This window comes from Oncorhynchus nerka, linkage group LG9a, assembly GCF_034236695.1.
Source record: "Oncorhynchus nerka isolate Pitt River linkage group LG9a, Oner_Uvic_2.0, whole genome shotgun sequence".
Taxonomy (NCBI): Eukaryota; Metazoa; Chordata; class Actinopteri; order Salmoniformes; family Salmonidae; genus Oncorhynchus; species Oncorhynchus nerka.
In genome coordinates this window covers 14,293,758-14,306,803 of record NC_088404.1, presented here as the reverse complement: position 1 = coordinate 14,306,803, position 13,046 = coordinate 14,293,758, and the positions used below count along the sequence as shown (strand labels likewise).

At 42.3% G+C, this 13,046-nt stretch overlaps 1 protein-coding gene across 1 annotated transcript; it reads right to left on the bottom strand.

Annotated features, from left to right (window-relative positions):
• Positions 1-400: 400 nt before the first annotated feature.
• On the bottom strand, positions 401-11,852 carry LOC115133943 (G1/S-specific cyclin-D1-like). Its single transcript, XM_065022349.1, has 5 exons — positions 11,448-11,852; positions 9,672-9,887; positions 9,111-9,270; positions 3,882-4,027; positions 401-2,431 (listed from the first exon to the last, which is right to left on the bottom strand). The coding sequence occupies exons 1-5, from the start codon at positions 11,643-11,645 to the stop codon at positions 2,276-2,278; spliced, it is 876 nt and encodes a 291-aa protein (XP_064878421.1). The 5' UTR covers positions 11,646-11,852; the 3' UTR covers positions 401-2,275.
• Positions 11,853-13,046: the final 1,194 nt, after the last annotated feature.

The following is a 13,046-nucleotide window of genomic DNA, read 5'->3' as shown; positions in this document are numbered from 1 at the left end:
ATAGGTAAAGATACCATTTACAAAAGTCCATCATATCTGCTTTCAATTTGTACAAAAGCTGTATATACATATATATATATATATATAGGGCCATCGTCGACCTAATGGGGGATACAGGCTTCTTAACTGAAACAACTTAAAAAGGGCTTATAAAGATGTAATAAAGGAGTTATAACAACGTTATTATACCAGAACTATCATCATAGGCAAATAAAAAAGTAAAACTCAGATGAAATTAACGTATAATTGTGTCTGTGGCATGAGGTATTGTGAAGGAAACAGGAGCTCTATTTAAAAAACAATTTGAATAGAACAGAAATCATATAACAAGAGTTTTTTTTAAAAATCTGATCACATACCAATACAACTATGAAAGAAGGACAATATCAATAATATCATATAATTTTCTATGAGAAAATGTATTTTATTACATGGCAGTATATTGACATTTTAATAAAAATATCTACAAAGTAGCAGCAAACAATTGATAAGAAAAGAAAGCATTGTTTTTATTTTATTTTTAATTTCATTTAGTCGTGAAACTTAGCTGGGAATATTCCTCCATAGCAGCCTCATCTTAAGGAGTGTTCACTCGTTATTTTTCTGTCATTATAGAATCAAACGCATTGATTCTGCAGTTTACCCACATACTGTACTTCATGGGCCCCTATCACTCCCATAGCAACCCCTTAGCAACTTCAGTTATGTCTTCCAGATTCATCCTCCACAGATCTCTAACAATACAAAAAATACATATTTGAATTTGTGCAAAATGATATAAAAGCCTTTTAAATGTTTATTTGATGACATTTAAACATTTTGTTTTTTAATTTGATCTTTTCCTCAACATTCAGGACACTAAGCCAATGCAATGATTTCAAAGTAATATTTTGAGTTGACTTCCACCTCGCCTTTCAAAGTATTGAATGGTTTGACATATTGACATGAAATAGTCTTCTGTCATCATGATCCACACTGGCCTTGAAAATAGAATATTGTGCAATAAATAGTTGTTGTTCATGTAACTATAAATTACAAGCTTCAGATTCAATTCAAGCAGTTAGAAAAGTTCAAATCTGTCATCAACTATCATGAGGAGAACTGATAGAAAGGTGCCTTCTTTTGAGGATGGCACCGCCATCTTTCACTGTGTCTTTACTATTAAGAAAGCTTGGGTCCAGGTACTATAGCTGGATAAATAGATTCGACTTCCCCAAAACATCCTACTATGTCCTGCCTTTCCCACATAACACCACATTTAGACATCCCTGAGGCAGGTCTGTCGTTGTTCCCAAACCATTCCATTCTTCTCAAAAAATAGTCAGTAAAGAGTTATTGACCCAAAGTGCGTTTCTGATGGAATGTTTTTAGAAAGTAAGACAGAGTAACACTTCTATAAAGACTGTGGACTGTGTTAGCTTACATAGAGAGAGCATACAGGACAGCTAATCATTCTGTGGCAGAATGCAATGCTGCAAGTATTCAGTACAATAGAATGTAGGCTTCTTCCTGACGACATTCTGAAGTAACTGTACCGTACTGGCTAGCTTGCTGTCTTCCGAAGGCAGTGTGTCAGCAGATATGACAAGAGGTAATCCACAGTCCTCTGATGATAATTGAAAAAAGTACGCTAAACAAAATGACATTGTATATGGTTACATTCTCCATTTAAACATAACAGGAGGTTAGAAGACTTGATTTTCTAAACAATATCTCAAAGTTGGTTAAACGTTGAGGCAAGCATGGACATACCAAACAAACCAGGCACAGCAAAAACCTCTGCTCCTTTAGAAGTGGGTTTAATGAACACTTTAAAACGCCTATGTCATCAAACAACTTCAAACTAGCTTTTTATGTGAGAAATTGCAGGTGTTTGGTACTCAATCTGTAGTTGAACAAAAATAAGACCTAGTTCATTATTCTATAGTTTGTCTATGTTGCACATACAGCACTACATCTCATTTTCTTCTCTTATTCAAGCTTGTTTTGGAACCACGCCCAATTGATGCTGCCTTAAACCAGTGAAGGGACAGAGAGCAATGTAGGAAGACCTGGCTGATCCCTTACAACACATGTTGGGAGCCAGACAAGACGTTCAAGGCCAGGCCAGACCAGTCCCTGTGCTATGAGCACAGGTATGTAAGTAGGTGAGAGCGCAGTAAGCGGGGAGTGGTGCTGCTGAGACAGTGTCAATCAGCGCATCCTCTTCTCTCCCCGCAGCCCTCTCCTCCAGCTATGGCCTCTCCTTGGAGTGCACCAGACAACACTGTCCCACTCAGAGGTTCACATCTCTCACGTCCGTAGGCGTGCACGAGAGGTCCACCTCCTCATCCATGCTCTTGGTGTCCGTGGAAACAGCGTGTTGCTGTGCCTGACGGAGACTGGTCTCCAATAAGGACTCGATCTGTTCCTGACACGCCCGTAGACAGTCCTGCAGAGGGAGACACATTGTTAGTGATGAGATATGAACTAGCGTTAGATGGTCTCTCAGTAATGAGCGCCACTTACAGTCAGGGGCATTTGACTAACAGGTGGCCTTTTGGTCTGCCTTCTAACAACAATGATCAATCTATCTGAACAATACAGATGCAGGATCTTAATTTGAGCACTCTTCTGTTGATGAGAATTTCCCTGCACTGCAGGCAATGCAAACTTGTAGTGTATTCAAGGTTTAAAAAGGCTTTTAAAAGTTTGTAATATCCACTTTCAAATTTCAGACTTGATTTGCCTATAATGTCAAATGTATCAACCCCTATAAAAAATATCCATGAATTATAATCCACAAAATAATTCACGTTTCCTGTTGCTGACGTATTTTCATGCTGTTAGCAAACTGTCTCAAATTAAGATCCTACATCTGTATACATTATTAGAATGGTATGACATTGGTACCAATGACCGCGGCTAAGGAGTCGTGGCAGCACACATAGAACCACAAGGGCAGAGTGGTACTCTACTGGGAAGTGCTGTTACTATGTGAGGATTAGGAGGAAGACAATACATCCAGAACGACTGGAAACCCAATCTGCACCCATTTATGGCCCCAAAACAATAGGAGCTAAAGCAATTCACTGGGCCAAGGATAAGAGGGCCAGACCCTCAGTCAGGTGGGGAAGGAGCAGGGATCTCATTCTAATGATTACGGTTCTTATTACCTGGATCAAAGAGGCCTGTGGAAACTAGAGCCAGACCAGTGGAGGAAGGATTCACAAGTTATTCTATTGCTAACAATACTAAGTTATTAACCTAAAAGAGAGGATGGCTTAAAAGTGTTTTAATTTTTTGTGACATTCCTCTGAAATAATGAGAGATTCTGTATTGAATTATGAAATTAGGACTGTGTCCTGTGTTTGTTATGTGAATATGCACAACAGACTTCTAGAAAAAAAGTACATGCTCAAAAGTGCATTTAATCATGGTGCCTCCTCTACTTTAATTTGACTTAGATGTTTTCCTCCTTTCCTTTTGGACGCCACAAGAGTTAGGCCCCTGTACCAATGACCATGGGAACAATGAGCGAGAACGTTTTCACACTGTTGTTGTGTAGCTGACTTCACTCGCCTCTCATTTCCTAGCCCCTTTCAGAGACAGGATTTATGGCATGGCTACATACTGCTCCACATCCGTCTCTCAGATCTCTCTCTCTCTCCTCTCTGGTTCTACTGTCATCCCCTCTCCCCCACGAGTTACCACATAGTGGAAGCAATGAGATCAATAAATGGAATCTGTGGAAGATACATCTCAAACTGACTAAAGAGTCGGGCATAGATAAAGTATGAAAAGCTGTGCATAATTATGATATATTTGTTATATTAGGAGCTCTTCGGAGCTATATGTTCAAGTTCAATGTTTTTGCATGAGACTGGGTTGTCCTCGCGTACCGGGTCACTTCTGATGACTTGGGACAGGAAGTAAGTCAGTTGCTGGGATGACATTGCATCGTCCATCTTCAGATGCAGCCCCTGCACAGCAGCCGCCACACTGCCCGCTGCGATCATTGACGGAGGGTTGGCAATGAATTTGACATCTGGAGGAGTGAGAGAGAGAGAGAAAGAGAGAGAGAGAAAGAAAGAAAGAAAGAAAGAAAGAAAGAAAGAAAGAAAGAAAGAAAGAAAGAAAGAAAGAGAAGCAACAGGTCAAATTCCTGAAGCAAGGCATTTGATCCACAAACAATTCAATAATGACCTTGTTCACTGGCTGCAACGAGGCAGCTCAGGTCATTGACTATCTGTAGGGAGCAGGCGACACAGGGTGAGACAACAAGACACAGATTACAAATGTCAATGGGCCATTCTAACTATCCACATCTTCTCCATCCACCACCCTGGCAGTGAAGGGTGAAGAGGGGGTGTGGGGGAGGAAGAAGAGGTGACGGGGATGGGGGAGGAGGGAGATGGGGCGGTTTAATGTGACACAACCAGATAATGGCAAGGGAGAGAGGAGAGAGACCGTGCGTCCAGCAGAATCAGAACAGAGGCATTCTAAAGTTCTAGTGACATCATGCTGATATGTGGCAGGATGCCCTGCCTGGTACTGATGAACTATGCTGTAGGTCCCAGACCTTATTACACCCCTGCAGCCATCATCCCTCCTCCTCTCTCTATCCTCCCCTTCCAGCGCCCTCTCTCTATGCCCCTATCTCTGTATTCCTCTCTCCAGACCCCTCTCTCTATCCTCCCCTTCCAGCCCCCTCTCTCTATCCTCTCTATCTATCATCCTCTCTCTGTCCACTTAGAGAGTAAATTGGCATGCATACAGCACATTAGGTAAGATTAAAGAGCAGATAAAACATATAATTAAAAAAGGGGGAACCCTATTGCACAGGGGGAAACCTATTGCACAGGGGGAAACCTATTGCACTTGTTGGAATAATGATGTTGGTGATTAATTATTTATTCAGCCCAAAAGCTGCTTAATAATCACACACAGAGAAAGAAAGAAAGAGACATTCACCTCTAAACCCCCTCTACCTCTAGTCCAAACCCCCTCTACTCCTCCTCCTGCACCTCCAGCCAAAACCCCCGCTATTCCCTCTACCTCGAGCCCAAACCCCCTCTACCCACTCCACCTCCAGCCCCAACCCCTCTAACCCTCCAACTCCAGCCCAAACCCCCTCTATCCCTCCAGGCAAAACCTCCCCTACCCCCTCCACCTCCAGCCCAAACCCAATCTATCCCCTCTAGCCAAAACACACTCTACCCCTCCAGCCATAAATGCCCTCTACCCCCCCCCTCCAAAACATCTATCCCAAAACCCCTCTACCCCTCCTCCACCCAACCCCCTTTTACCCCCTCCAGCCCAAAACCCCTCTACCCCCAGTCCAAACTGCCTCTACCCCCTCTATCTCCAACCCAATCCCTCTCTATCCCCCTCTACCTCCAGCTCAAAACCCCTCCACCCCAAACTGCCTCTACCCCCTCCCCTTCCAGACCAAACCCTCTTTACGCCCTCCACCTCCAGCACTACCCCCTAACCTCCAGCCCAAACTACCTCTACCCCTCCACCTCCAGCTCAAACCCTCTCTACCCCCTCCAGCTCAAACCCCCTCTACTCCCTGCAGCCAAACCCCCTTTCCTTCCTCTTCTCCGCAGCCTCACAATGCAATAAATCACCCTTCAACTAGCTCTGCTGGTACCCCGCTCTGGAAAGATCACGTCTCACTTCCTATTTTTAAGTGGTTAGAGAGACAATGCATCTACTCCAGGCAGCAGTGCTCTCTCACACACACACACACACACACACACACACACACACACACACACACACACACACACACACACACACACACACACAGAGGGGCTCCTCGGGCAGGGCACATTGTGTGAAACAACAGGTCTAATCAGACCATTAATTTGACCATATTAATTAGGAGGCCTCCCAGTCTAGGAGACAAGCCCCCTTTAAACCCACCAACCCATGCAAAGAGTATGGGGCATCACTGTGACTGAGCTCCCATTACAAGAGCCTGCACCACAAAGAGTTTAGAGACAAGGCTTGAGGTAGAGAGCTGTCAGATTAATTGAACTTGACACTGGCATAAAGGCAAGCCAGAGAGCCATTATCTGGGCCAATATCCTCACTAGATCTACCCAATCATATCTTCACTAGATCTAACCAATCATATCCTCACTAAATCTACCCAATCATATCCTCACTAAATCTACCCGAATGCCAGCCAGTAGCCGCCCTTAAGGAACTATATAAACAAGAGACTCCACAGTCTCAGAAAAAAGGAGACATAAAAAGGGGATCATCTCTTCTATGGTGGCAAGATGAAGGAAGTACAGTAAATACATTTCACAGACGTGTATTTCACAGAGGTATTTCACAGAGGTATTTCACAGGGGTGTATTTCACAGAGGTATTTCACAGGGGTGTATTTCACAGAGGTATTTCACAGAGGTATTTCACAGGGGTGTATTTCACAGAGGTATTTCACAGGGGTGTATTTCACAGAGGTATTTCACAGAGGTATTTCACAGAGGTATTTCACAGGGGTATTTCACAGGGGTATTTCACAGACGTGTATTTCACAGGGGTATTTCACAGGGGTGTATTCCACAGGGGTATTTCACAGGGGTGTGTCAAAGCCTATCGAAACACCTTTGACAACAACAATTTGGCAGCAGTTCAAAACTACACTGACGAAGAATATAAACACAACAGGTAAAGTGTTGGTCCCATGTTTCATGAGCTGAAATAAAAGTTCCCAGAAATGTTCCATACTCACAAAAAGCTTATTTCTCTCAAATGTTGTGCACAAATTTGTTTACATCCCTGTTAGTGAGCATTTCTCCTTTGCCAAGAAAATCCATCCACCTGACAGGTGTGGCATCAAGAAGCTGATTAAACAGCATTAACATTACACAGGTGCACCTTGGGCTTGGGGCCACTCTAAAATGTGCACTTTTGTCACACAACACAATGCCACAGATGTCTCAAGTTTTGCGGGAGCATGCAATTGGCAGGACTGTCCACCAGACCTGTTGCCAGAGATTTGAATGTTCATTTCTCTACCATAAGCCGCCTTCACGTCGTTAAAGAGAATTTGGCAGTACGTCCAACTGACCTCACAACTGCATACGTGTATGGCGTTGTGTGGGCAAGCGGTTTGCTGATGTCAACGTTATGAACAGAGTGCCCCATCATGGCAATGGGGTTATGGTATGGGCAGTCATAAGTTACGGACAACGAACACAATTGCATTTGACCAATGGCAATTTGAATGTACAGAGATACTGTGAAGACATCCTGAGGCCCATTGCAGTGTCATTCATCTTCCGCCATCACCTCATGTTTCAGCATGATAATGCACAGACCCATGTCGCAAGGATCTGTACACAATTCCTGGAAGCTGAAAATGTTCCTGTGGCCTGCATACTGACCAGTCATGTCTTCCATTGAGCATGTTTGGGATGCTCTGGATGGAGGTGTGCGACAGCGTGTTCCAGTTAGGGTCAATATCCAGCAACTTCGCACAGCCATTGAAGAGGAGTGGGACAACATTCCACAGGCCAATTAACAGCCTGATCAACTCTATGTGAAGATGTGTCGTGCTGCATGAGGCAAATGGTGGTTTTCTGGTCCATGCCTTACTTTTTCACATGTATCTTTGACCAATAGATGCACATCTGTATTCACAGTCTTGTGAAATCCATAGATTAGGGCCCAATTAATGTATTTCCTTATATGAAATGTAACTTAGTAAAATCTTTCAAATTGTTGCATGTTGCACTTATATTTTGTTCAGAATAGTTAAATCCCTTCCTTAGAAGTATTACTCATCACAAATAGCACATACAGGATCTTCAACATGCTTTCACACTCTCTTGTCTTCCACTCCCTACCCCCACCCCCTCCAGCCCAAACCCCCTCTACCCCTCCAGCTCAAACCCCCTCTACCCCACCACCTCCAGCCCAAACCCCATCTACCACTCCACATCCAGCTCAAATCCCCTTTATACCCCTCCAGCTCCAGGCCAAACCCCTCTACCCCTCCACCTCCAGCCCAAACCCCTCCACCTCCAGCTCAAACCCCCCTCCACCCCAAACCCCCTCCTCCTCCACCTCCAGCTCAAACCCCCTTTATCCCCCTCCACCTCCAGCCCAAACCCCTCTACCCCTCCACCTCAAACCCCCTTTATACCCCTCCACCTCCAGCTCAAACCCCCTCTACCCCTCCACCTCCAGCTCAAACGCCCTTCATCCCCCTCCACCTCCAGCCCAAACCCCCTCTACCCCCAGCCCAAACCCCTTTATCCCCCTCCAGCCCAAACCACCTTCAGGACCATTCATTCAATCTCATCAATTAAGCAGTAACTTCAAACAGCACCTTGAGTTTCCCCTGACTTACCACAGGGCAAAATAGTTTCCTCAAGCACAAATCCACTTTTGTTGAAGGAGGAGGTACAGGTTTGAAACCTACAGAGCAGGTATTCTCCTCAGTATCATCTTGGTTAAAAGTCTGCCTGCAATTGGAGAGCAGTCTTCCATTGTGCAGGCCTATGAAAGAGCTTAAAGGATTTCTACACGGTGGAAAATGGATGGTGCAACAGCAGCTATGTCTAAGTATCTCCCTGAAGTATTTGCCCTACTGATCAGACATAAGGAGAAGACAATATATATGTAACTCACAGCTTTCACTATGGGATTGATCACGCCATTGACAAATATCAATGTAACTGCTTAACCTTAAAAACCCATCTTTAGTACCACACAGACAGTATATCTATAACCCAACTGGATATGTAGGCCTACAACAGCCCTCTAAATCAGTAGCACTAAATAACAACAGCAAGAGCAGTCAACAGTATACAGATGTAGGATCTTAATTTGACAAAGTTTTCTACAGCAGGAAAGTAATCCTACAGTCACAGGAAATCTGAATTATTATGTGGATTATAATTAATGGATGTTTTTGTAAGGAAAAATCAATGCTGAAATGTCTAAATTGAAATTACAAACTTCAGAAGCCTTTAAAACCTCAAATACACTACAAGTTTTAAATGTCCTGCATTGCAGGAAGGTTCTCCTGCAACAGCGTGATCAAATTAAGGTCCTACATCTGTAACAAGACAGGCAGGTGGTGGTGGAGCTCCCGTTATGCATACCTGTAGCACAGAGGGCCACAAAGGTCTGGGCATGCTTGCGCAGGATTTGCTCGGTGTCCTGATGGATGGGTAGTTTGGAGAGGAAATGGTCTATGAAATCGTGCGCAGTCACTGAGGCTAGATCCCATTTCAGTTTGTTCAATACTAGTAGTTCCATTTGCTGTAGGAGAGAGAGAGAGAGAGAGAGAGAGAGAGAGAGAGGGAGAGAGATAATAACCTGTAGTAGGACAATGTGCAAGGGTTCAAGACACCAACACACCACTAGAGGGGGTATGCACCACACAGGCCTACGCTCTGCCACTGTGCCAATGACTTATCATTACAATCATTGATACAGTATGTTATGGGAATTAGGTTTGAGAATTTAATTCAGAATTTGAGTTGTTTTTTTTATTTTAAATGATTGATCTCCCAAAGTTAACCACGGCTATATGGACTATAATGAACACATCAATTATAGTTATGATTATAGGCATACACTATGCTATATTATACAAAAGCTCGTTAACAGAATCTACATTGGTTACAACTAATGAGAACATGATGAGGAAGTCAAATTACCAGCAAATCGATTGGTCGGATGGAATTGTCAGTGTATATGCACAACTTCTCTGCGGTTAGAGGAATGGTCTCCTTCATTTTAGACGCCAGAAACATGCAGGTAGCTCCCAATAATTGTAGTCGGGTCTTCTTTGTCGGTTCAACAGACAAATATCTGTCCAAAAAATTCATAGCGAGGGGAAAAACCTCCTCTTCGCATTTCTGTTCCTCACACACCTGTGATCAAAAACCAAAGGAAAGATGTGTTACATATCCTGTCTATACCTGTATAGGTCTATATCTATATACTACAAAGTAGTGGTGGGCACCAATATTGATAATTCAATATTATATCAATATAATTTGATATCGATATGAGCAAGGCATATCATGATATTGGTTTATTCTCCCTGTTAACCTACACTGTTCTGTAAAAAAATAAAAGCATACATGACTGTTCCTGCATGCAAAAAAAAAGCTTCGGATTTATGCATACTTAATTGCCTGCTGATGGGCCAACAACTGTTGGCCTTGTTTTCAAACTGGTTGGGTAGCTTTAGGCTACTAGAACGTTTACCCCAGAGCCAATGGGCAATCCGAAAGCAGTTGTATGAACTGTTCTTTCTACAAACCGATATGATATCAATATCAAATCGAAAAATGCAGAGATTTTACATATCGGTGACCATCACTACTACAAAGTCATCAACAAACAATAACACGAGTCATACATGCATATAAATGCATATTATGTGACCGTAAATGCAGATGTAAGACCTTTTGGATTAATCTACAACATTTTGACATACATTTTATTTCACTCGTGGACACAAAGGTGGCCTCAAGGCAAGCACATGGCGTAGAAAGCAATTGCAGTTCGTCATATTTTCAAAAAATATTTTTTAATATTTTTAAATTGTTTTAGCATGTAACAATTGAATGTAAACAGTCCAAGACGTATACTTCATCGGACAGAAGTGTCTTATCCCGAATAACTAAAATAATACTGGTCAAAAATAACTTTTTTGTAAGCCACTAAATTGGACAAGGACCATGCGCCCACATCTCATTACAGCATGCAACTTTAGAAATTAATAAAAAGTATATTCGTCCACATCACGAGAACATTTTTATCATGTAAATTTTAAGCAATGTCTCTTCTTTCATTATATGACACTTTCATTGCATTCTCTCAAAAGGGATCGAAGCTATTAACCATATTTAGACTAGATTCGACCTTTACAACTCCCACATCCACGTTGATGGTTCAGTTGGAAGTTTGCTTTATCAAGTTGTAACTTAAATAGCTCCAAATGCATATGAGTTCAATTAGCCTACTATATCGAAAACATCAGTGACAAAATTATAACATTTTTAAAAACACAAAAGTGCTATAAACCACAAGAAAACAAAGATGGCGCATTTTGGCACTTGTGACTGCATACGTGTACATTGACTTTAATTTAGAGAATTATGAAACTAAATTATTCGTTCCCTTGAATACATAATATAAGGGAATATTTGACGTCATTTGCAGCATGTATCTGGTAAAATGAGGCTCAATGAGTCTCACAGACAACCTCTCAATGTAGTCCAAATTATAAACTGGGTGAATAACTAGGTCTAATGTAATAAAGGTAGGCCTATAGAAAATGTTGACCAACACAGGACAAGTCATCTTTATAGACGCATGTTAGTAGCGTATGTTGCCTGTTATTATTCCAAAGGGCATATAGGCTAGACCTATATGTTTCAGTGAATGTTATGTATCTGTTAGAAAGTGTTTCTTGAACAAACCTCCAGCATCCATGTAGAAACAATTCTCCTCATGCAAGGTACAATCTCTTTCTGTACACATTTGAAGTAGTTCGTTGCTGGGAGATAACTGTCTTCGGCTTTTAGCATGGTCTGCAAAACTCTATCGTTGAGCAGGTTCGAGTCTTGGTAAGCTCTCCGGATGGTCTCCACTTCACAGCACAGCAACTGACGTTCCATTCCTTCGGCTTCGGCAGTCGCTCGAGCAATGAGAGAGACAGAGAGAGACTGATAGAGAAACTGATTGATTGCTTCCCCTAAAAGTACCTTGGATGTTGCTCTGCTCTGTCTGCTGCGACTGCTGTGTGGAAGCTCTCAGTAGGCGACCCAACTCTGCTCTCCTCAATAAACTCCCCTCCCCTCCGCGCACTTTGTCAGTGACGTGCCTGTTGTTATTAGAGAGCAGATTAAAGGAAGGCGGCGTCCACCGTGAGAGACAGTCAAAGAGAGAGAGAGAGAGAATTCGACATACCAATTAGGATCTGGCTAAAAAATATTTGAATCAGTTAAAGAACTAAAGGACTCATTGCCCTTTATGGTTGTGAGGTTTAGGGTCTGCTCACCAACCAATAAATTCACAAAATGGGACAAACACCAAATTGAGACTGCAGATTTCTGCAAAAATATCCTCCGTGTATAATGTAAAACACCAAATAATGCATGCAGAACAGAATTAGGCCGATACCCGCTAATTATAAAAATCCAGAAAAGAGCCGTTAAATTCTACAACCATCTGAAAGGAAGAGATTCCAAAACCCCCCATAACAAAGCCATAGCCTACTGTACAGAGAGATTAACCTGGAGAAGAGCCCCCTAAGCAAACTGGTCCTGGGGCACTGTTCACAAACACAAACAGAACCCACAGAACCCACAGAGGACACCAACCAAATCCTGAGAAAACAAAAAGAGAATTACTTGACACATTGGAAATAATTTACAGAAAAACAGAGAAAACTAGAATGCTGTGTGGCCCTAAACAGAGAGTACACAGTGGCAGAACACCTGACCATTGTGACCGACACCTCAATTAAGGAAATATTTGACTATGTACAGACTGAGTGAGCATAGACGTGCTATTGAGAAAGGCAGACCTGGCTCTCATGAGAAGACAGGCTATGTGCACACTGCCCACAAAATGAGGTGGAAACTGAGCAGCAATTCCTAACCTCCTGCCAAATGTATGACCATATTAGAGACACACATTTCCCTCAGATTACACAGACCCACAAAGAATTCGAAAACAAATCCAATTTTGATAAACTCCCACATCTATTGGGTGAAATAGCATCACAGCAGCAAGATTTGGGACCTGTTGCCACAAGAAAAGGGCAACCAAGGAAGAACAAACACCATTGGAAATACAACCTATATTTATTTTCCCTTTTGTACTTGAACTATTTGCACATCTTTATATAGACACTGTATATAGACATACTATGACATTTGAAATGTCTTTATTCTTTTGGAACATTTGTGAGAGTAATGTTTATAATCTATTTCACTTGCTTTGGCAATGTTAACATATGTTTATCATGCCAATAAAGCCCTTTGAATTGACAATTGAGACAGACAGCAGGAGAG